At 39.5% G+C, this 26,002-nt stretch overlaps 1 protein-coding gene across 1 annotated transcript in view; it reads right to left on the bottom strand.

Annotated features, from left to right (window-relative positions):
• The window catches only part of EIF2B3 (eukaryotic translation initiation factor 2B subunit gamma), a 103,855-nt gene that overhangs the window by 64,520 nt on the left and 13,333 nt on the right, over window positions 1-26,002 (bottom strand). The window contains exons 4-5 of the mRNA XM_074876193.1: window positions 17,944-18,103; window positions 12,154-12,265 (exon numbers count right to left, since the gene is read on the bottom strand). Coding sequence (XP_074732294.1) covers window positions 12,154-12,265; window positions 17,944-18,103 — 272 coding nt within the window. The remainder of the gene's footprint in view (window positions 1-12,153; window positions 12,266-17,943; window positions 18,104-26,002) is intronic.

Raw genomic sequence — 26,002 nt, 5'->3', positions numbered from 1 at the left:
TCTGCTTTTAGAGACAACACGCAAGTTCAAGTCAGTGCCTACCTGCAAGGAATGCCTCCAATGCTCATCAATTTTCCTCTTTTTTATAATTCATCTAATTCTCCATACCCATGCTCTACCCAGTCTGCAGCAAGCAGGGATCAATGATTTTGACCAGTAAACTTACACTTATAAATTAGATCAGCCCTTGCAAAGATACAGACCCAGTATCTTTCACTTGCGTACACTGCAGTTGTCCTTGACTCTCCCATGTGCACAGCACACAATTGGTGCAGCACACCTTCCCACAATCCCTGTTCATTGCAAGTGTTTTGATGCTGAACAGCTCAGGTCAGCTTTCACCTCTTCCCCATACAATAACTTTTCAGGCGCTGGTCAATGATGAAAAACACCAGCTACATGTCAGCCTATCTAGATACCTTAGGAAACAGCAGTATCTTAAGATAGCTAAGACACCGGATACTTCCACTGAGACTTGAATTAACACTTACGGCCAGTTTTCTTACTGTCATTGTAGGAGGAGTAGATATGCAGGCACACGGCAGGTAAAAGACTAAAGCCTTCCAGAAGTCCTGAATGGAACCTGTGAGTCACCTCCACTGCAAACGTGACATGTTTTCATTTAGGGAAATTAAGAAGTGAAAGGACAGAAAGAGTGTCAAAGCAAAACTAGCCTTTAAATTAGTGTGCTGCAGTCTGCTATGAGATTTCTGCCACTCAAAGACTTGTGCTTAGTACTAGACACCTTTCTCAGAGATACACAAATTCATATCCTTGCATCCACACACCCTTCTCATATGCACAAGTTCATATCCTTGCATGCACTGCCTTCAAGATGGTGAATCAATTAGTTACAACTTCAAAACACAGAAATGAAGGAACAGATAAAAGGACAGATTTCTTCACAGCAGGTTACTCAACTGTGCATCAGCTCCGGTATTTGGCATTTCTGCTGTTCATGGCATTCTTGACTTACAGGTTCATTATATCTTCATTTATGCACAAGACCTTTATGAGGCTACTATCTGGCAGGGCAGTATCACCTTATTTAATTACCATAATCCATCATTCAGAAAACATTAACTCTTTCTCTTTATGGATAAAATTGTCATTAAAAAACTGAAGAAGCAGATCACACACAGCAGCCCAAATCAACTCAGGAGATGTTTTACAGCAGATCATTTGTAAAAAACAGTTGTCACGCTTCTAAAATGTTTAGGAGAAATGAAAGCAGTTAGTCTTTGGAGTGATCACCTTCTAAAGAGAATTGCTTTTCTACTGTGAAAAGTAAGCTATTTGAAGAACTATAAAAGATTACACTCTCATTTGATATTTGCATTTTGCTGGAACCTGAAAGTGCTGACCAAAGCTGTACATATGGGTAACATAACCACAACTCTTATCTCGGAATTTAGAAGTTGCCATCAGGTGGCCAAACTGGAAGTGGAGAGCAGCAAACAAATACAAGTATTAAACAAACATAAACATCACTTTTTCTCCTTTATCCAGAGTAATATGGACCTGAGAAAGCCCAGACCATATTACTGTTTCTGCACCAGAACTGGCTCACACTGAGTCCCCCTGGTACCCCCACAGCATGCCTGGAGCCCCTGCAGGCCTCGTTAGCTCAGGAGCTGCTCTGCACCCAGCTATGTCGCTGCCAGCCGCACAGCCCCTCGCATGTTAGCTCAGGTGCACTGCTGCAAGCTGTGCCAGTATTTGTAAAACCAGTTCGTGTGCATGCAAGGAATAACCTATCTACAAATCTGGTCATGTATACTCGGGAGTAGTGGCTTATTAATGCAAAAGAACATATTTAATCTTTCACTGTATGTCCAGTGCTTTTGTGTGAAAAACTTGAGAAATAGTACATTGAAAGGAAATTAGAGAGAGTGGAGTGATAAGAATAGCAGCACATAACAATGTTAACACACAATAAACTATACAATAACACATTTAAATACTACTGCCATTTGATGTACAGAAATGCAAATGCTGAAACTGAAAAACATAGTTTTAAACATGATCTGTAGCTCATGCGGTATGCACTGTTACATCAGCTGCTTCCTGCAGGTCATTTTAACAAATACTATTCTGATTCTAAATGTAGGAAAGCCAACCCTGTACTCAGAGCAGCATTTTACATTTACACTATGGCCATAAACATTCATGAGTTATGCCCCTGAGACAGGAAAGTAATATTGCATTCATTTTAAAAAGTGAAGAAAGTATGAGAGACAAACATTAAGTGGACTTCTCAAGACCACAAAGCCAAGTAGAGAAGTGAGATCTCTTTGTATATTAATTACAAGACATTCTTAACGCAAACAAGTGATAGCACATCAATTCACATATTAACTTTTATCTTTTCCAGCACCAGATCACCTGTAGAACAAGAGAACTCTTCCTCTGTAAACACACAGGTTACTTATTTTAATGGTTCTCCACAACAATCAAATGGATCAACATTTCTATTTTTTCCCCAAAGACAAGAATAGATTACCAAGAAGTAAGGTTAGACAACTTTTCTGCAAACCCTTTAAGCCAACAGTTGTCCAGGACATGAGAAGTCATTTTTTACCCCAAGCACAAGGTTATCCCTGTCACATATGAAAGCCTGGAATCTATATAACATCCCCAGTATCAGAACCCCTTCTTTTCAGTTGACAACATCAAGGGCATAGCGAAAAAATGCCAGTCTACTTTTTTCCCAGGTTGCTTCCTTCATATAATAATGTAAATCAGAAAACGCAGAGAGTCCTGCATTCTAGAGCTATACCATCATGGGGTAGAGCTAAAACAAATACGTGCAAGAAACACATTCCTTAAATCTGAAATATATCCTACTTTCTCAAAGAGTAAGATACAGAAAAACATACCAGCAATCACTAATTTGTTTCATTGATCTATCCCCTCAATAGCCAGAGGCTACTTTTAACTCCACTGACTTAAAGGAATCTAAATTGTATAAATCAATGTATCAATTAACATTTTGTTTAGGAAGAGTTACAGAAGAGAAACAGAATGTAATCATTTGCTAGCACTGTGGCTCCAGAGGTCTGGGAGCGAGTGCAAGAAGAATGGGGCTGAATGTGGGAAGGGTCCATTATTCTTTCAATAGCGTCTGGTGCTGCAAAATATGTGCTTGCATACTTTCCTACTTGAAAAGCTCAAGTCTTCAGTAGCTCCTTGGTCTGGGAAAATGGCAGGCACCCAAATGCTAACCCAGGGATCTAGGAAGGAGATCTACCTGAAGAACAATATTTTTCAAGTGGCCTTAGAAGTGAAAAATGGTCATAAAGAGAAGTCTCATTCCCAAGGGATTTTATTCCTTCTGTCTGGCTGCTGTTCGTCAGGTGCCATTCCCCTCACACATCCCCAGCACATTCTAATGCAAGAATGGAGAGAGGGCCTCTCTGAAAATAATCACACTTGCTGAAAGACCTGCCCTGCATAAATATCTCTAACAACAGTACAAACAGAAATCAGACTTCTTGCCCAATACTTTAGTTTAAATTTATGGCACTGCTGGCCGTGATTCTGTTATTACTGTTCTACCTGGCTAAGGCTCAAAGTCACAAAGTGGGAATTTCAGAGTTATTTTCAGAAATTATGTAGATCATTTGGGGAGGGAAAAAAATTTTTTTATATATATATACACACACCCCTAGTTCTACAAATGCTGTACCAATGCATTAGTGAACAAAGCTATACGTTACACACATATGTATACATGTATGAACACATGTACCATAGAGATGGGACAGAGAAGTTAGGGACACACATGGCCTCTGCAATGATATTTAATGCTACACCTTGGGAATAATAAAGCAAAGGGGAAAAAAAAATAAAATCAAAGGGAATACTGAAAGACAGTCTGTTGTGCTCTTGCAAATATCACCAGCTGCTGGAGGATTTATATGCAGAAAAACTAGAAGTTGAGCTTTAACTTAAAATTCCCTTGCTTTCTTACTGGTTTGCTTCCAACCCTTGGAGTTTAATTAAAGTCCATCGGCCAAATTTTTTCTGTCTGAAGCCTCTAAATTATTCCCTTTTTAAATCTCTCTGTATTGACTGACCCAGATTTTTCAAAATCTTGAGCTTCCACTAACATGAATTATGAATACACCCCCCCTTTTTTTTTTAAAAGGTTAAAGGATTTCAAGATGATCAACCCAAATAATACCAACAGCTATTGGTGGCCAATATGCAGGTATATGTAAGTTATACTTAGAATGAGTAATTGTGCAAGATACAGCATTCTGTATTGCCAGTTCACATATCAAGGTCTAATAGCCACCTCCTCTTAAGAGAGTGTATCATATTTGGTGACTGGGGAAGGAGAGAGTTGTATAAGAAATCTCTAAGACAAGTGGATAAGAAGTTTTATTGCTTGTAAAAGGCATCTCTATCTAATCTTCTCTAGCTGGGGAAATGATGCAATAAATTTGATGAAGAAAGGAAGGATTTAAAGCCAGAGAAAATCAGGATTTGTCAAAGCAGAAACATAGAGGACATGCTGCCCTTAGGAATAGATCTCTGCTATTTACTGGATCTACTGGAAGAACTCCCGGGGAGCACGTCTTAGCAAGAGAAAGGAAAGTTTGCTATGCTCTTCATTTCCTGTGTAATTCCAGAAACTGCCAGCACAATGCTGTTTGGGGAGATCCACACTACAGCTATTCAAGAGGGAATTCAGCATTGTATTCTGAATGAATGGAAACATTTTGAAAGATATATATTTGCTGTGAGTAAAGTAGAATGCAAACCCAATAAGGATCGTGGGCGCACATATACCTTCAACCAGCTAATTGTATATTCTGATTCTTTCTGTTATGACTTTCACAATATTCTTAGCAGTGCTAAAAATCACAGTAAATCATCCAGGTTAGAATTCACAGTAGCCATGAAGTGAGTGTAAGAAATCAGCACTAAAAATATATATTGTGCAACTACAGTTCAACTGAACCAAGTGTAGCTACTTTTAATGGAGAGGCTATCACTTCTATGTATCCCTGCAAGTTAGTGATTTGGGATCTCAATGACCAGAATGAAGGAAAGGCTCTTCAAAGTTCAGATTTCTTAAAATAAACTAGATGAATCGTTCCTTGCAAAAATCCCCAGGGTATTTCCCTCCAGACCACTGCAAAACTCTGCTGCTAAGCACGACAATTTAAAGGATTAACAAAAAAAAAAAAAAAAAAAAAAAAAAAAATCAGTAACACAGAACAGTAAGGGAACCACAAGCTTTGGCTGGGCTCACAAGCCAGGACCTCAGCCCCAAGCAGAATCAGACCTTTTAACTGAAGAGGAACAGTCACATGCCTCATTTCACCCTTACTTTGCTTTAAACTAGGCCGTTTCCTCCCCCCCATATTCCACATTGGCTGATAAATTCCCCAACGGCGGGTGTTAACTAACTCCACATTCCAGTCTGCTCTGCGTCATGGAGTTCCACATCCCGCTGATGAGGAACACATGGCGGACATGTGGTAGGGGAGAGCCTGACAGCGCTCGCACAAGTAGGGATAACTCCTCTGACCTTTGGCTTTTCTTCCTCTCTGTACCATCCCAACCACACAATAAGGAGTCTGTGCCCCTCTGTCACGTACTGGTCATTCTGGGATCACTGGACACAAGCTGAAACCCTAAGATTTCAACAGGAAGCTATACTGAATACACGCTATGGCTGAAAACATACATTGAAAGCAAATAATTGATCATTCTGTGTATCTCCCCTAACCAGAACGTTCAGAGGAATCTTCAGATTATACAGGTTACATCTGGATCAACTGGGGTAAATATGTTGCAAAACCCACCAGTGATGGCTACAGTTCCCATCAACTCTGAAATAAACTAACTCACAGCCTTGCTAAAAAATACACAGTGGCAACTGTATTAAAGTATTAAGACATCTTTCTAAAACGAACAGACCATGTGCCATCTTTTCAAGACCCAAGCCTGACTTAGAGGAACAATGAGATTTAACTTCAGTGTTGTCCAATCTGATGACTCATTCGGAGCACTGCATTTACTAAGTCACATGGACTCGAGGGCATCCAAGCAATACAGTCATCCCTTCCTCCTTTGAAACCTCTGAAAAGTAAAACCGAATCATGGGCTAAGTGCTGGTCTGAGACCGCAGCAGACAGACAGACAAATGACTAATGACAATCCATGCAACATACATTTACTGACGATTTAAAACCAAATGCTGAGCCTCACACTCTCTGCTTTTAGTCTTATGCGTACTGTAACGTTGGCAAGAATCTTGCAGTAAAATTAAATCCGTTGCCAGTAAGTCTTTCTATAGCTACACTCAATAGAAGTTCCTGCTAATATTCCAGATTCTAAGATTCATGACCTCTTACCTGTACAAGCTGTCAAGACAAGACATGACCTTTCTTTTATAAATAGGACCTGGATATGCTGTACATTCCTTTCAACCCTCCTGCAATGAATGGATAGAATAACACGGCAGCAGCAAAACAATAAAATCCCGTGGAAGCAACAGTATTAAAAATCAGTAATAGCAGTATGTTCTTTAAAATATAAAGTCAACATCTCACTAACTGCTTTGATAGTATGTTCATGTTTATTGTAAAAGCATAATATAAAAGCACCAAATTAAGATGTTTTCCTTACATTTGGCTACATCCATTTTAGAAACAGTATATCATTTTTTAAATACTGCATTTCTGAAGTTAAAGGCTACACTTGTCCCCAGCATATTCACAGAAAAGCAGAGTAAGTTGAGCAAAGTTTAAAGGCATAATAAAAAGGGCAAACTTTCTGAGAAAATCAATGCCTTTTAGTTACAGCAGCTACTCTTAGTGAACTGAGAAACTTCTAAACAGGCATGGAAGACCTTCAAGTGCATCTTGAGGACATCTACTCCCAACTCATGGCTCAAACAACTCACAGGCCAGTATCTTTTTCTGAAATGTTCAGCAGAATCCTCTTTGTAAAGAAATATGATTAAAGCTACACCAACATTTTTAAAGTGTGGTTATAGTCTGAGAAGTTAGTGTGTAAAAATCACACCCTCTTATTCAATAGACCTAGCTCCCCTGTTTTGATTCAGTCAGATCCGTTTGCTTTACTGGCTAAAATAACTTTTTACAACTTTCTAAATTCCTACTAGTACTGTGAAACCAATTCAGTTCTGGGAAGGGGAACCAGATTCTTTTCTGGCTTGTGCATCTGCAAAAGGATTATTACCTAAATCAACACATACAATTTCTATTTTTGTGATGGAGGAGCCAAAAAGAACTTATTTTCTGGATGCTGGTCAGAAAATTTTATTTTTATTTAAGAAAAGAGCAGATCTGGAATAACAGGAAAGACATGAAGATCTATGCATCACTAAAGTCACATTTTTGAGAAAAGAAGATATTCAACACCTTTCCATGGCATTCCTCAAAATATCACTTGAATGTAAAGGAAACTTAGTAACAAAATGTTAATAGTGAAAACTACTGATTTTTCCCACACAGGAACACCACCAAAGCTAATACATTTATATTCATCCTATAGACAGCTGAGCCCAACAAAGAGTTTTTGCTCCCTGGTCTGCCCTGAGTTGCTCCTCATGGTTTTCCTACTGAGTAGGGTTATTGCATCCCTGCCTTCCCTGCCAGTGGCACCTTGTGGGGACCACTCCCCACAAGTGAAAGTAAAGCACAAAGTAAAAAGAAACAAGTTATCAAAGTCCTGCTGTTTAATCTATTAAAAGTAATGCAACTCATTTTGACACATGTGGCTTATGAAATACTCTACCATATATCCAGCTGGAGGTGGTGGCCCCCTTCACCAGCACAACTGGATCTGGAAGAGGACATCTGCCCATGACCTAGTTTAGGATGCTTAACACAGTGGAGCATCTGCCTCTACCTGTGTTATTCTCAGCCTCTCTCCTGGAAGTAAATTTTAAAAGAAAAAAAACTAAAAGAACCACCATAGGAGTGGCAGAGTATTTCAGAGATGCCAATTTCCCAAGGAGTGCAGTTTCAGAGAACAGAAACACTAAGGAAGCTGCAGTGTGTTTATATATGATCCACTTATTTAAAACAAATTATCAGCAGAAAAAAAAAAAAAGGCAATATCCCAAGGCAATAGAAAGGAAATCAAGTGTATCAAAGCTATTCCTGAACTCCTATTACCTACCCACTTGGCAACGCTGACTTTTAAAATTATATTACACCATTCATTTTTACTCTCATGATGCAAGGGGAAAAGGAAGAAAAAACTCCCCCATCTTACCCCCCTCTTTTTATTAAAATATCTTAAAAACAGATCTGTATTGTTACTTCAAGGTTACTAATGTTAGTACTGTATATATTTATGGATGAGGTATTCCTTTCTGTCTGAAGCACATGAGGTAATAAGTAGCTGGAATTGTCACAGTGATTTATTAACATATTCTCTAGGAGAAGCCCTGCACCTGCGCCTGTGCAGACAGAACACCCACGAAGGCTGAACTCACCCTTACAAGGCCCACAAGATCTTAAAAGGAAATGCTCCAAATTTAGACCTGCTCCAACAGGTGTCTTTTACTGTCTCACTTTGCATGACCATAAATATCAGAGGTGGAGCAAAAAGCTCCCCGTCCATTGTAATCGTGCTTTGAAAACGAATACCTTTACCCCCTCTGAAAGCAAAGGCAGCAGCTATGGAATTCTCATCATTTCCTCACTCCTTCATCCTGCCAAGACCCAAGTCAGAGAGATGTCACCGGCAAAAGCAGGCTCCAGGGATGAGCACATAACTTTATTTTTTTTCTCTTCAAAGAGCCCTAAGCTAGCTCCGAAGCTTCCCCGAACTGTATTTCTTTCAATCTAGTATCTCATCTTGCAGCTATTTGCCAAAGTGAATGACACGCACAGGCTGTTCGTGGCTTTTTATAAGCTCTCATTACCCAAACAGGGAACCATTTCCTTGAAAATGCTTTCCCCAGCAGCATTAGTCTCTCTAGGCACCACCAATAAATTTGTCTCCTGGCCCATCCTGATGCACACCAAAACGTGCCTGGATGGATGTATTTGATACTGTTTTGCACTTGTTTACTGGAGGGAGGATGCTACCTGCTGGACTTGTCATCAGGGTGATTAACAGCACAGGAAGAAAAAAAAAAAAAGGACAATTTTAACAGCTGAATAGAAAGCTTTGCCAGGTCTGCTCTGGCAAGCAAAGGAGCAAAATCTAGAATCCTTCCTGTGGTGTAACAAGGAGAGGCATTCTCAAAACCAAAATGGCTATCCACAACTCACAAAACCCCAAAACAAATCAAAACAACAAATCTGGAAAAGAAATCCTAACCAAACTGAGAAAAAGAATAACAGGTTACACCATGAACTTAGAAATCCTATTAAAATGTTTCATTCTGTAACGCTTTCATTATTACAAAATGCCTGAGTCAAGAGCAAATAAATTTTTTATACTCAACAGGTACTCAGGAAAATGTGTGTTTTCCCCTGTCCCTCCCCACCAGCTGCTCTTTTATGGCAGGAAAGTGAAGAGCGTGAAATCCAATGATAGGAGGAAGGCAAAGGTCAGGAAAAAGGTTTTTCTTCAAGGATTTAAATTAGCGTTCTACAGCTTTGGATGTTTTGTCAACACAACTTCCCTCCTGTGAGGAGGGGAAACCAAAGGTCCTTTGAACCATTTCTGTATGGGACCTAGATTTTTACCAGTAACAAGATTCCTAGCTTTAAAGAAAAGTTCATCTTCCCTCTTCCCATTCCTTTCACCACTCCCTCCCTGTCCCTCATTCCATCCCTCTCCTTAAAAAGGGAGAGAAAAAAGAAAATAAAAAAAGGAACTGAAGAGCAAAACAAGCACTGAAGGAGTTCTAGAGTTCATGTAACAAGACCACTATAGCCCTTCAAAGGGACCATTAAAAGCAAAACAAACAAAAGCAACACCCTCAAGATGTCTATTGTATTTTACAGAGGAACAAATGACTGTACTGGAAATTCTCCCATCTTGCCACAAAGTCTGTTATTTCATCAAAACAAAGTCCAGAGATCAAGAAACAGCCAACATGGTAGCTGAAAGTCAGTCACTTCAAGTGATCCATGAAGAAAACAAGATTGGGCTTGCTCTTTTTTTCCCCCCCTCCTTGCTTTACTATGATGTATTAAAAAAAAGACTTCAAAGATTGTTTTAAGCGTCGCTTTTGTTTCTCACATAAGAAAGTCAGGGCTTGAGCAGGTCTAGACAACACAGTGGTTAAAACATCAGTAGCTGCCAACACTTTGTCTTCCTAGAGCTCCCACAGTTGTTGCTACCCTGGAATTGCCTCATTTGAAAATATTTGACAATTTCCATATACTGTTTTGCTTCCCTCAGAGCTTCTCCAAGATGGCAGCTGTAAAAGAGAGAGCACATGAGCATCCACAGCAGGCAGTTTCAGATGTCAGAGGCTTACCCAGGTGGCTACTGGCCCAATGCTTCTGCCTGATGCTTCAAAGCATCTTTTTCCTAATTTTTTTTTCTTCTTTTTGACAGTTAGGTCTTCTCTCTTTGTGCTCTTAGATTATCCTATCGTCTGTGGGTTTTACTTGGAGGGTGGCTAACACTTTATATTAACTTTCATAGCTATGCATATGGAAATGTAAGAAAGGAGACATACAGATTTTTATCCCATCTGTATATCACCAACACTACATTTACCAAATCCCAAACAGTAATGCTCAAGCAGATCTGCTGAAGACAATGTAACTGAACAGGTGTTCCTGAACGCAAAGTGTGGCCTGCAGGATAAAGCCTGATTTGATTAATTTAGCCGTAGGGTAACAGGAATGAAAATCCTCTGGTTAGATGAACCTGTAAAATCAGAGGTCAACTAAGATCACACGTTACAGCAATTTTTAAGTCATTATACCATAGCCACCCGCTAGTGCTAGGAGAAAGCCATAGAGACAAGCCCATCACCAACAGCAGATAAAATATTCCTCCCTAGCCCAAAATAGATCTATTAGTCTTTGCACAAAAGCACAGATTGCGACAGTGCTGAATTTCCTACACTATGTAGATCAGCTGCTGTGTATGTACAGAAGGCTTGCCTGCAGCTTAGTCCCTACCATGTCCAGGAAAAACCCAGAAGAGAGTGAGTGGGTACATACTGGGACAGGCTCTTTCCATCACAGCAGTTAAGAGGGCTCACTCTTGACAACCTTCCTTCTACAGTAATCTTTAAACTCGGGGTCATCTTTCCATGGGCACACAGCACGTCCCTCACATCTGATAGCGGGATGTTCAGGGAAGGATTATACCTAGCTGGGCCTACAGCACACACCAGAGGCATTTTCACAGAAGAGATTTATGTGAGAGCAAACCCCAAATGTCCGCATCCTTGACTTACAAGGTCCACATGGATGAATTTCCCAGCTCTCAGATGGCTGGCCCAAAGGTGTCTAATCTCACAGAAGTGAAAGTCTGACTGTCAGCCTGGTACAAACTGGCCTCTCAAGGACCCAGCAGAGCTTTCCACTGAACAGGGCAGACAACGTGTGTCTGAGAAGTCTAAATTCACTGTACGGAAGAGCGTAAAAAACAACAAGCCATCTCTCCTTCTTCTACTAATGGATATGAATTACGCTGTGCAGGAAGCTCAGCTAGCCTGGTGTATTTAACAAATTCAGCCAAGTTCCCAGTGCAGTGTAATGGTGGATATAACACAGATTCTCTAATGAATCTTTTTGGGCCTGGAAAGACAGCTGAGGTTTTATGCCTTATATGCAGAGGAGTTTCATGAAATCCTGAGAGCCTCTCTCAGATACTCTGTAAATCCATTTGGGACTCAGCCAATGAGACTAGCATTTCATTTACAGACATATAGGTCTACCACTTCTGAATCTCTGAATCTAAACTGTATTTGAACTATAGTGATACTGGCTTCATTTCAAGGAGAGTTACCTTTTCACCCACTGCTTTTCCTTCCCCGGGATTTTTCACAATAAAGGTATCAGATAAGCCTATCAACTGGTTGCAATGATGTAATGAATAATAAAATACTGCTCCCTGAATATTGCAAAAGCTGCTTTTCCTCTTCCCTTCTCATCCTACTTTGTCTTTAACCATCATTCCTAGTCCACAGTTGTTTTCCCCCATCCCAAGTTCAGCTTCTATTACAAGGACTCATAAGCTTACTTCTGAAGGATGGATCTTTTAATGACAAGTTCTTCATCCAAGTCAGCTTCATTAGCCATGAAGAGCAATCTTTTTCCTGTGTCATCCACTCCAATGAAGTCACGCTGCTCCACTGAAGTAGAAAAAAATCAAACACAATCATTATATAACCCTGTCTTAATGCAGGCTGGAAAGACAAATGGGACCACCAACCACCCCCAAAATATGAAATACTAGGTTTCAGACTAACCCAGCAAATCAATGAATTTGCAAAAGTTATCCACAATATTTATTAACTTTTCAGTCAGTGTAGCTGATACATATAATGACATTCAAAACACTGGCCCTGCAAGGTTTTTTGCATCCTTTTTATGAAGATGCCAACTACAGGTCCTGACATGCAACACTCCATCTCGAGCTGTGCTTTACTTCTCTCTTTTTTCTTTCTTTTTTTTTTTTTCAAAAAATCTGCTACCTGAATTTACACAACAAACCTAAGGCAAACAGAGAGTTCTTCAAAATCCAACTGCTTCTTCCTCATCATAAATTACTCCACATTAGAATTAGGTGGTCTGGAGAGGATTATGATTTCAGTTAAGACATAACTACTTTGCAACTGATCTACTATTTCAGATAAATACTGATAGCAATAGAAAACCTAAATCACCTTCACAAACACACATAAAAGTATAGATTCTAAGACTCTTACCACTGATGTTTCTGGGTGGGTTAACTTGGTTTAAGTATTTATTTAGAAAGCTGCCAACCGAGAGAATACCTAATAGTCACATATATTATTCTGGCAATTCCCATCTCCTGCAGTTGGTGACTGCATCAATGGTGACTTTGGTCTACCGAAATGTAAAGCATTTGTTTTTGAACAGTTTTCCACAACATCTGAATGTAGCTTATTCTAACTTTCACTTTGTAGTATAAGCCATCACACTGGTAGCAACCATATACTGATCTTCACAGGAACACAGGCTGTACAAGAATGCCATGGTACAGTTTTAACAAAAACCTCTTTTCTCCCACTAAATACGATTATTTTGGGCCAAACTGGCAAATATTCAAGCTCCTAAATTATAAGTCTTTAACCACATTGGAGTAACAGCATGCTCTATAAGTAGTTAATTCTCTAAAATTTTTTCTCAGCCAAACTATTTTTAACTCTATTTTCCCTAGTTCAGCCCCATCCCTTATTTTACTTTTACCAGTTCCTTCAGAGTTACCATAGCAATAACCACTATCAAAATAGAGTCAAATCCACGTAGCTGTTGAAAGTTCTCCTGTTGGCAGTCTTTGACCCAAGTGATCAAGCAAGCATACCCTCTTCAAAAATCCCCCCATCCCTTCTCAGAAATTACTCATACAGCAAAGAAGTATAAAAATAGGCCTGAACATGTAACACTATGACAAATTAAGTACAATTAGGATAAAGCTCACTTGCTGTAAAAACTCAGAAATAAGACTTGAAAGCAGTGCTAAGGAGTGCTAACTGATGCTAAGGAGGGCGATGAAGTTTGAGAGTAGGGGCTAATCACCCATCTCCTGCCACCTAACTGCGGTCTCCTGACAGCCTAGAAACACAACAGCGATTGATTTTCCTCTGTCAAGGTACCAATACTTCTCAAAGTTCAGGTCATGGCTGCCCATCTCCTGACCATTGCTACAGTAACATATTACATTGCTATAGCAAAGCTCTAGCCAGTAAGAAAAAGGGAAAAAGAAAACTTGATGAAAATGGGACCAGGTACATGACTAACACCAAACCGGTTTCTCTTGCTTGTGTGGGTAGGTAAAGAAACAGACAGTGAAACCATGTGAGCATGCTATATTTTTTTTGTAGCAGATGCCAGGTCAGGTTTTTCCCTGTACACTGGCAATAAATAGCATCACTTTTGTAATTTAGAAAAGACAAAATTTATTACTAAAATCAATTACCCAGAGATACAAGAGTGTTGTTTCAAATCACACTGGCATGACTTAGTGAGTAAAAATAAATGGAAGAATGAATACATAACTAGTTTACAAAATCCCTGCAAGGAAAGTATGAGAAAAATTGTAAAGCTGCAGTGATGGTAGCTAAAAAATTGTTTAAAGTATAAAAATGAAATGCAGGATGTGTTTTGCCTCCTCATGATAGATAAATAAGGATTTGACACAGCAATTTATTAATTACCTTAGAAATTAGATCCCCACCAATTTTAAGGGCTTTAATGACATAAAGAAATCATGACATTACAAGAGAAGTTCAGCAATTCAGCGATGAGAAGAAATAATTTTCAGTCAGATTTTCTAAAGTTTTTTTAATCAAACATAATTAATTGACACTTGGGAAAAAAAGACACCTTTGTTAAAGATTCAGTATCCCCACCCTTTCAATTAAAGGGAGAGAATTCACACGATGCAGCCTGCAAGACCACCAAGAGGTCTTCTGGCAAACACAGGGAATACCAGTGATGACATGCCTGCTGCTTTCAAGACAAGAAAAACAAGCAGGAAGGAGTCACCATTCCCATCTTTTCTGCCTTTCTTTATACACAGAAAGGTTCAGACACTTTTCCACTCAATCCCGTGCAGGTCATCTTTAAGCACATGGCTCCATTCTGGGTGTCTGAATTCCTGACTCTCTGTTTATTTGGGTTACTACCATTCACTAGCACTCTGGGTTTTGTAGGGGGTTTGTTTTGTTTGTTTGGGTTTTTTTTATTGCCATGCCTCTTATTGATCAATTAAAAAACCCAGTGAGATTATTACTGTCAATATATGACCCCCTAGATACAAAAGCCAATTAGCTTTACTCTGTAGCTTGCAGTTGAGTTATGTCAAGCACGTCAGGAAACCATCAGTATGAATTTATAGCTGCTTAACACTGCAATTCATACTAATTTAAAAACTGTTCCTCATATCACAGTTCTTGAATGTTCATTAATATCCTGAAAGCAACAACTTTGTATCAGATTCCATGACATATGCAAAAGAGAAGTCCTGTTGCTCCTTCTCAAAAAAATGAATGAATTTGTAGGAACAGTGAAACAACAAATAAAGCTGCAAATATATCTAGTGGCTCATCATGACTAAGGATCCATTTCCTAATACTAACACTTGAACAGTACAGTGCAAGTACATAGAAACATTATGTGTTTAGAGAAGGAGCTAATAGTGCCACATACTATGAAAAGCTACCTAATACATTCCATGTTAATATCTTGTCTTCAGATGTTTATAAGCTTCAGCAAATTTTAACTGTTTGGGATGAAATTTCCAGTGCCAGGTGCCTGCCTTAAGAGGAACATTTGGAAAACTTGAGCAAAAGCAGTTCAGTTGCTTCTAAAGCTAAAAAAATAAAAAGTGTTTAGCCCCAGCTTAAATGGCTAGGTGGCCCTTCCATGGAAAAGCTCTGGCATTCCAGTTCTTCAGAGAAGACGCACGACATTCAGTAAGTGCTGCTGACCTGTGTATCAGGAATGTACTTTTTGCCATCAGACTCCATTTTAAATGTTTGAAAAACTGCAGTTTCACATGCTCTTTCAAGACTTCTACTTTTTGCTGCAAAAAATTTCTGCATATTTTATTCTTAAGGAAAGGTTGTTTCAATTCTTCAGCTCCTAGGACTGATCAAATAGCAGGTGCCGTCTAAGGTCTTTCGTACCATCAGGTGGTACAAGCAAAGCACACAAGCCATGAGGCTCCACAGCCATGCTGTGATGACTGCTCCAGGGGAAAGAGCTTCATCTGTTGTGGTTTTGCAACCTGTTTTTTAGAAGGAAATAAAACTCATAAACTCACAAGGGTGAGGGGGAAAGAAAAGCATAGAAATGAGGACTCTGCAAGACAGGCTGGAAGGGAAAGAAAACAGTCCCTGAAAACTGGTGGTAATTGGGACTGTCTGTGAAAGGGCACTGGACCACAGAGATAAGAATCAGGAGAGAAGAAAAAAAGGTGACTATGGGCAAATAAATGAAGTAGGTCAAGATGAGAAGTCAGAACTGGAACAGGGGATGGGACTGGTAGTGAAAGAAAAGAGTAATGTAAGAGAAAGAGAAGCTGAACTCTTGACAATGATCCTTGAAGGAGAAGGCTTGGCAAAGAAAAGAAGAATGGAGGCTGGTGGTGGCAAGAAGCCAGCATGGGAAAAGAGAAAGGGGTGAGCCAGGATGATGTTGACAGCAGTAGGGTGCAATCACTCCAGTAGGAATGAAAGTCAGGAGGGTCTGGTGCTCCCTAAAATGTACTGCCCCTCTCCAGAACCTGAAGAACCCCCCAAAATTCTTGCCTCAGCAATCCCCTGATTTTAGTAAATCACTGAAAAAGATCTGGTAGGGTTCATGTCTCATCTGAGGCAGTTCATAGAAAAACAACTTACTAGTGCTATCCATGATAGCTCAAGTAGGGTAGTTTTGAGTGGGAGACCTTAGCATCCAGGCCCACAGAAAAACACTGTGGGTGTCAAAACACTTCCACATAATGGAATTGTAATGTTTTCAAGTTTGGTTTTCTACAGATCTGAGAAATCATACACAAATTTTAACAAGTGATGTAGGAAGAGTTATGCTACAAAGTCAAGCACACAGACATTAAAAAACAAGCAAATTAAGAATGCATGTGCATCCTGACGTGTTTACATTTGCAAAGAGTCTTCAGATGATCTTGTTTATCCTCATAGACCGCCTCACCCCTACCCTGTGTGCTCAGAGCTCACATACTGGGCAGCTCTATGATGTTTAACCACAGACCCATTAGTTTATAACTCCTGAATACTCAACTCTGTGGCTGTAGTACTGCTCCTGTCAATGTTTGATATGCCATTATCACTTAGATTGCCTTTTCAAAAACAAGGGAGTTTAGAGCTGCTTGAAAGTCCAACTCCTAAATGCTTTCAGCCCTACTAACCTTACACTTTGCTCCAGAAAATCTTTTTATGCAGAGTCTAAGCACATTTTAAAAACACATTTCCTCCACTTTCAGACACACACATAGTCCAACTGCTGGCTTCCATTTCACTCCTCTCAAACAGTTTGAAGCTACGTTTTCTTATTCATATTACTGTAATGCCTCTGAGCTTTAATCATGGACCAGGACCCACTAAACTGGCAATAATCAAGCCTCAGCAATTTAACAGATATCATTAAAAGAAAATGAGAGGTATGGTATGGGAACAACTGTATGGTATTTAGTACTTTTAGCATATAAGTAAAATGGGGATAATAGCCCTGCCCTGCCTTACAGCAGTGTTGTGAGAATAGATACATTAAAGATTACAAGGCACTAACTAAGATATTATGGTAAGGGGGACAAGATAAGCATCTAACCAAGTCCTTGAAATCAGTGGGAGTTTTGCCTAGCAAAAGGCTTCTGGATGTGATCTCAGAAGAGTAATTCAGTACATACCATGAGAGCAGAGAATTTCTAGAAGCAGTTGTTACCCACCTAATGCCGGTCCCTACAGTCAGTGGTAGAATTCCCAGCTATAATTTGGCTGATGCTTAGTGCTTTTGAAAAACCTAACGGTTTTAATGGTCATATGTAACAAAAATTCAGAGTTTGATCCAAAACTCACTGAAGTCACCTGGAGCTTTTCCCTTAACTCTTGTGAGCTTTGGATCAGAGCCTACAAGATTACATGAGTCTAATACTTAATTCTGAGCTGGAAAAAAACAAGTCACACCCCCACCAGGGAATCTGAGGAAAAATAAGGTACCTGTACCTTTTTTATTTCTTTCACTTTGGGATTGATAACTAAACATATCATACATACCAGTGGTTTCTCTATCATTCATTAATAAATAAATGTTCCTATCTACATACCTGGCTTTTTTTTCCCTTTCTGTCCTGGTACCACTTCTGTGGGTTCATGAGTTTTCTTCATCAACATGGAAAGAGTAGCATCATGTGTCCGAAAGAGATCCACAACTTCATATAAATCAACATCTGTGATCAGATCGCAGCTCAACACCAAGACATCAGTCTGTCACAGAAGAAAAAAAAAACCAAACCCTTCAGAGATACAAATGACCACATATGGATTAGCATTTGAGGACTCAACAACAAACACACCCATAACTTTTTTCTTTTTCCTTCCCCCCCCCCCCCCCCCCCCCCCTTTTTCCTTTAAAACACAGTGTCTGCCATACTCTGCCAAAAATAGTTACTGTTTTTACCAGTTCACATTTCTCAAGTCCTGGTGTTACTGAATTAGTTATTTGGTTCGCACTTATCCAGCTCTGGATCATAAAGAATATGTGAGCATCTAAACTGCCATCATCTGCTCCTGAGGGAAGGAACCAGGACACAGAAGCCATGGCTTTCAAGACTGCCATAAAATTCTGCAGTATTTACAACAGCTACTTTTATTTACATAATGATGTAGAAAAGAAATCTTTCTGAATCTTTTTTAGCTGACTTTGCATCTGGCTACAAACCACTGGAAAAGATATTTAAACTATGTTATTTTATCGGGGGGAAAAAAAAAGCAAAGACTATCTAGGATGTGATTTACTCAGTAATTGCACCACGATGGTGGCCTCAGTTTAGAAATACATTTCCTAAAACCAGCAATACCCTATATATAAAAAAAAAAAAAAGGAAGTTAGGTCCTATTTAATAACAGGTTTGTATTTAATTTTGATCTCAAAGGATTCCAAAGTGCCTTACAAAGTATTTTAGAGAACTGCTGCATATATCACAGAAACTTTGTCACATATTGAGCGAGACGTAGCAGCTTCATTAACCATGCACACTATCAATATACTCTGGCTAAAAAAAAAAAAAAAAAATCTTACTTAGAAACAATTTTCTGCATTTCACATGCGTTGTGGAACATATGGCCAAAAATATACTAGTTCGGCAATTATCTTAATTTAAACTAATCCTAACATAATATTTGTGCAGCATGGCCTACAGAAAAGTAGCAAGTTTCCTCTTTATTTTTTGGTTGATGATCAACCTTCTAAACGCATCTCAAGAAGATAGTGTTTCTTTCTTGATGTTTACCATTTTCACTTTCTGTGCTACCATTTACTATATGGTAAGCCTCCTTGCAGAGCATGACATGGCTTCCTAGCTTTTAAAAGACATTATTTAATAAGAAGGGCACTAGAAAATACTTGGTAGAATCTGAGTTGATCAGCTCATGGAGGATCAGTAATTCTACTTTAACTTTTGTAAACTATCTTGGTTCAAACCCAACTAGCTCAGTACTGACCTTTTATTACAGAAAAAGGTTTATTATAGAAAGGTTTATTTTACAGACTTTATCTAATACTAGGAGATTCCACATTGTAGGTGAGACTATCTGAGGTCTGGTATTTACATCATTTGACAGGTTCTCCTACAAATACTAGGCAGCTTCATGTGTTTACCAATAAGTCATTGGAATTCATCATGTCACAAACTGCTAGAGCTGCTGATTTGGCATGCTGTGCAAAAGGTCAAGCTCTTCAATTTTCATTTGATTTGTCCCCACTTTACTGAGAAACACCTGGCTGCTTTACAGGAAGGAACAATGTGCAGGTTGAGAATTTTACACATTCAAAACCTGACTTGCATCACCCCTTTTAACATTTTCAAAATGTGTATTTTATATTATGGTTTTGCCCAAGAGAAGTGCTTTAATTATCACTTCTCTAAAACAAACAACATTGCACACATTGGAAAAAAAAACCCCAACCCAAACCACTAAAGCAAGTTGCCCAGCACTCTAAGAGCAGCACTGCTCCAACATTCCAGTGCGTACAAAGAAAGTAAGAAAAAAAACGCAACTTGGTACAGAAGTAAGTCTCCCACTTCAGAACTGTAAATAATGAAGAAACACATATTAAATACCCTGGAAAACCATGCAAAATTTTCTCATATTCTGTTTTTACAAGAGCACAAATGAGTTACAATATTTGCAGAAAAGGCCAAAAGGTATCCAAGACCCATATAAATAGAGCTGTGCTTTTCAAACTTAGTTTGTAGAAGGAAGAGATCGCCAGCTTCAAATCTAAATGTATTCACTCCAGTGGTGAAAATAAGAAATAATAATAAAAAGAGCGAGACAGACACACCAATGGACTTATCCTAAGCAACAAGTATCTGGACTTGTAAAACAAACCTTGTAATTATTTCACATTTTACTAAATGCTTTAATCTGTCACTATAGCAAAAACCCAACAAGCGTTTCATAGTTGTGAACAGGCTCCTGGGTTTTTTCTCCTCACTATAGGACAAGCTTTTTGCAAAAACTGAATGCAAGACCCCTGAGGAGCATACGGGAACAGAACCACCAAATGTCTGGTTGCCATCTGTTCTACCCATTTACTCTCCCAATATGTAAATAAACGTCAGTGAGCGCAGGGACCAGTGAAACACACAGTTGCTCTGTAAAGCCCACATTTCTGCCTCTCCTCCTGATGAGCAGAGCAGTGGCCTCAGAAGCACGCTGAGAATACACCATGAAAGGCTCTTTTGGGACTTGACAGCCTCCCCTTTGAAACACCACCCCCCTCATAAATAAAGCCCTCACTGTCTAATGGATGCACTTTTTTTTTCCAGTGTACAACTCCTGAACGAATAAACTAATGGCTGAATGAAAAAATAAACTATCCTAGAACCCTAGCAGAAGTGTGTGTTTTTCTTTGCGTTTTTAGGGTGGGTGTAGAAGAAAGAAAATAAATGGTAGAGCTTGTGGGTTTTTTACATATATACATGCCAAATAAATACAGTGCACCTTTCCCAGTTGAGCCACTGATACAAAGAAGAGAAGTACGTACTTACTACATGCACTCATGTGCTAACAAGGGGTATGTGAACATACTTGACTTCATGAATTATGCAAACACCTAAGTACACACACACATACATCTCTTAATGAAATACATGTAACAATGATTACATCAACCCCAAACTATTATACAAACAGATGATAAGAATCAACATGAACTGATTAAAAAAACCCAGCAAGCACACACCCCAAGCAGAACCACTGCAAAGGAAGAATGCACTCTCACCACCCATTACAACCACGGGAAGGACAAGGCAAGGGTCTTAACTCAAGGAGGACCATCTAATGGATGAGGCATGAAAGAAACGCTTGGAATTTCTGGCATTTTCCTGCTCTGCCAAATTTGATATATGCCATTTTGTTTACTACTGTTATGACACAGAGGAACCCTCGTCACAGACCAGGGCTCTACCACAGAAGCTGTTGTACAGACCAGGTGAAAATACCATAAAGCATAATAAAAAGGGAACAGCAAATGACTTTGGGTTGGGCAACACCAGAAAACATTGCAATGTTACACAGGCATAGGGACCACAACCCTAGCTTGCTGGTAGCACAGCTCGCACAAGAGTCACAGAAAAGACAAAGAGAATATGAGACTCCTTGAAAGAGTCACTTGGGCCTCAGTAATCCCATTTAACCTCAAATTTGCAATTTACACACTCAAATTCAGAATTTAGACTCAGCTGCTGATCTGTGGATAAAAATGAGATCCTGCAAAGATCATCCCATCTATGATCTGAGTTTCAAGATGTTTCTCTGTCCCTGACCACAGATGAAGCCATGGGCTTCCAGTCTAGTCATCACCGAACACAGAGCATTCAGTCAAGTCAAGTAAGGAAACATGGCACTTAAGGCCTCCAAATCTCCGCTCTCCCTTTCTAACACTGGCTAACAGCACTTCACCATCAAACATTTCCAAACTGTGAAATGCTCAGATATTATGAAATAACTTACATACTCAATCTGGATAAATACACAACTGTAACATAAAACATCAAGAGATTTATACAAAATAGAGGAGAAAAAAAAAAAAGTAAAGAAAAAAACCTCAAAACCAAGATGTCAACAATTATATTAAACCCAGCACAATATGGAAAATCTACACAAAAACAAGACCAAAAAGCAGAATGTTTCAAGAACTCAGTTCAAGACAACCGATTTAAAAATAGAAAACATGTTTTCAATGGAACTAATTCATACCACAGATCAAAAGATGGATGCAATTATATGGTGTCATATACCAGCATAAATAAAAAGCCTTGGACTTTCTCACACCCTGCATACAAAGGCAATGCTAAAAACTCTTTTATATTCAACAATAATTGCTGGATCCCTTCTGTTCAAAACAGGAGATATGAAGGTTACCACAGATAGCTGGCAGCAGATGATGAATTTTTAGTGGTATTCACTATGCTTTTTCTATCAAGTATAGACAAGGGCAGGACCTCGTAGCTTAAACTGCTGATGGCCTCAAAAACTGGAGTCTAGAAAATGAGAAAACATGTGTTGCAAGGAAATGTCTAATTTGAACAAAATCAGCCTCAAGAGAAAGAGGAAAACAAATGTCAGATTGCATTATAAATGGAAAAAAGCAAAATATCCACAAGCAGTAGAACCAGCTCCTCACAGAACTGAAGACAGGCAAAACATTGAAGTTAAATGCTAAAAGTTTCCAATTGCACAGTATTACAGCTGAGACTTTGACAGGAAAAGAAAAAAAATTAAGAGACTAGATGGATTCTGTTCCTACACTCAGCCTAAGTTAACACATGCACAGAGAACTTTGCATCACTTCCTGCAGTGTCACCATACAACAAGGGAGAGAGGAACAAGTTATAATTACTGCTGGAATGAAGACTGAGTTTTACACACAATAGCCTGGAACTTCACCCACATGTTGCATTAACAGTGGGGTTTGTGTGTAATGCTTTTATTATTCTAAAGAGTAGAAAGGGAAAGAACAGTTTGGCTGTGGGCAAGCGTTTTGATTGCTTGTTAGCATGCTCCAGGCAAAGCCAAAGATACCTCCTAGCAATTGCATTACTCACCACTCTTCAGATCAGAAACTTACATCCAAGGCTTTAGAGAATCCCTTTTTATCTCAGTCTCCATTAAAAGTCCTCCAATTTCTACACCTGTGACCTCTTTGAAGCTCTATGGCTGTTGCAGTAACTGGAGCAGGGAACCTCATTTATTTTTTGATGTCTGTAGGACCTTGTTAGCTACCAACTGAAATGGCCGCCTTTGGCTGGGAATTCCCACTCTGCTTTTGTAATGTCCTTGTTAGCAAGATCCAGAAGAAAATCATGATTTAGTACTTCGTTAAAAGACATGAAGCATTTACCTACTGTGCACTCACCCTGCAGCAGCAAGTTTGCTGTAGACCAGCACCTTCATAACTCTTTTAAGGATAGAGGGCAGTGGAGGCACAGGATGTCCCTCAATCTGAAATCCAGCAGCAACCTCTCCTCACTAAAAGATGGAAGAAACTTTTTTTTTTTGAAAGCCAGTGTGTAATGTGAAAGAGGATTCTTTTTTCTTCTTTAAAAAAAAAAAAAAGAAAACAGAAAAGTCTAATGCGGGAGCCAAGGGAGTCTCTTCTAATTTCTTGGACGGCCCTGAATTCATCAGGTGAGGATATCTTAAGGCAATGTGAATGCCTTCACATACGTAACTTGTCAGCATCACTGTTTATCTTCTCAAAGAAAGCTGGAAGAAAGATGCCAGAAGCTGGGGAGGAGATTTAACCCCGGTCCCATCATACGGCTCATTCTGTGCATTGTATCAGATGGGATCATACAACAAAAACACCATTTTAGGTTATCTTTGTATCTCAAGAGCTACCATCCAAAATCAATATTTCTTAATTTACATACATATAAGCTAGGAACAGGAAAGATATTCAAGCCCAGAAGGCATCCTGTCTCCTCCCAGGAGGAAGTCTTGTTACCTATTGCTCAAACTGACATGTGGGGTGGAAAAGAGTAATTTACAGTTATCAGCAACCAAAAGCAGAAGTTTAGAGATGAACACAAGTTCATAAGCTTATTAAGAATGTTTTCAAAGGACATTGGTATTATGACACTTACTGAACTGTAAAACTTCTAGTTTGGAACATAAGCTTTGCAATCCACCTTTTCCTCTGGCTCCAACTAATGCACTTTTGTCCTACTTACACAGTACTCCAAAAATCATTTGCCCAGCTTCCTCCTCCAACCACATCACCCTCTTCACCGGTTCCATTTTCTGTCACATCAAGCACAAGTTGTTTACTCTCCTTTTAATAGTCTATTCCTTCCACTCACTTTACATCAATAAAGGACGCCAGCTCTATCACTTATTTGTATCTTCTAAATGACGTGGCTTTAGGCTCTGCTATCTTTTTAATAAAAGAAATCTGCTACCCTTACACTTAAAGAAAACTGACAACTATCAGGTTATCAGTATGTTGGGGCGCCAGACTGATAGACTGACACATACCACCCTTTCTTGCTAGGCTCTCTCATTTGTCTGAGGTCAGGAGTCATCTCCTGCATTTATGTCCAGATCCTAAGCATGCCACAGAGGAGACTGTTTTTCCCCCATCTAAAGGCATCTAGAAAGCGTGCACCATCACTCATGAGAACCATGACTGCTAAAGCTCAGGGGAGCACCCTGTAACCCAGGCCCTGAATTCATCAGTTCACAGAGGGTGAGCCTGGCAAGCTAAATTCTCCCCTGGCTCAACTGCACAAACAGATTCCTTCTTCACAGGCAGAACTTCAGAAACAAATGGCTGTCTCCTTGTCACTCCTATTCCTGGAAGGCAGGTTTCCAGGACTACCTGGACGGCAGCACTACCAGACGGCATCACTACCTGTGCAGCTGATCTTGGACTCTGCCTCACATGAACAGAAAGGAGAACGCCACAGTTGGGCTCCAATCTCAACAGCAGCAGCGCAGCAGGCTTGCTGCCAAAGCCCAGAGCTCAAGCCCAGGCTTAGCACTTAATGTAAGCAGAGCCTTAGGCAGTCAGGTGCTGTAGTCATACAAACAATAATAATAAAAAGTAGTCCTAATGGAGCTCAACTGGCTCAACTTATTGAAGGGAAAGAAGGCCTTTGCCCACAGCCCACAATTACCTAAACAGCAGATCTCTCAGCAACACAACAAAAAGCAGGCATGACTGGATTCAGTGGCTAGAAATCAGTGTTCAGCACAGCAATAAAAGGCAAAGTGGTTTAAGAGGGAGAATAAGTATAATCTGGAATAAAATTCCAACTGATACCATAGACTTTTCATCTACTAGAAGGTATGAATAAAGCCTTGCTATCTTTCAGAAACATATTCAGTAAGTCATCCATAAGTTTTGAGGCTAACAGCCCTAATTACTGTGTGCAAATTCTCTTACAGACTGGAGGATCATAATGGTTCCTTGCAGTCTCAAACCAGACTATAAATGAAAAACAAGACATACACAGCATACGTCCTCAGGAATCATTCTGCCATCCCGCAGTCAGCATCAGCGTGATCTTAAATTAAAAAAATGGCGTGAAACTCTTTCCAAGGTCAAAGCAAGTCATTACACAAAACCCAGTTTCAACTCGGCTCCAACAGAAAACTCAAATGCCAATCTGCTCAGCAAAACACAAGACTCTGTGAAACACAGCTCAATGGCATTGCTACTTCATACCAGTCTGCACTGAGCCGAGTGTCCACTTGCGTGAAATCTGATTAGATTCATGCAAATGCTGTTTTTTCCCCCGTAAAAACTGATCATGCTATGTTAAATAAAAGTACTGTTTTGAACCATAGATTCTTATACTATCCTCCATGCAATACTATTTTCTCCTCTAGCACCTCTCCGATTTTTTTAGTGATATTTGGTCTGCAGCAACTGCTGTTGTAAGAAAAACATTATGAAAATTTCAAGACCTCCACTGCTTTTTCCAGCACTATTAGTCTACATCCTGAATTTTCACCATCTTCCCAAAGGAGCTAACAGAATTTATACCACAGAAGAATGCCTGAATTTGCTTCAAGAAAATATGAGTACACAATTGTTTTTCCCTTTTCAACACAGAATCAAGGAAAAACTAGATAACCTACGTGGGTTTCCCA

Source organism: Strix uralensis, chromosome 8 (assembly GCF_047716275.1).
Source record: "Strix uralensis isolate ZFMK-TIS-50842 chromosome 8, bStrUra1, whole genome shotgun sequence".
Lineage (NCBI taxonomy): Eukaryota > Metazoa > Chordata > Aves > Strigiformes > Strigidae > Strix > Strix uralensis.
This window is presented reverse-complemented; position numbering and strand designations above follow the sequence as displayed.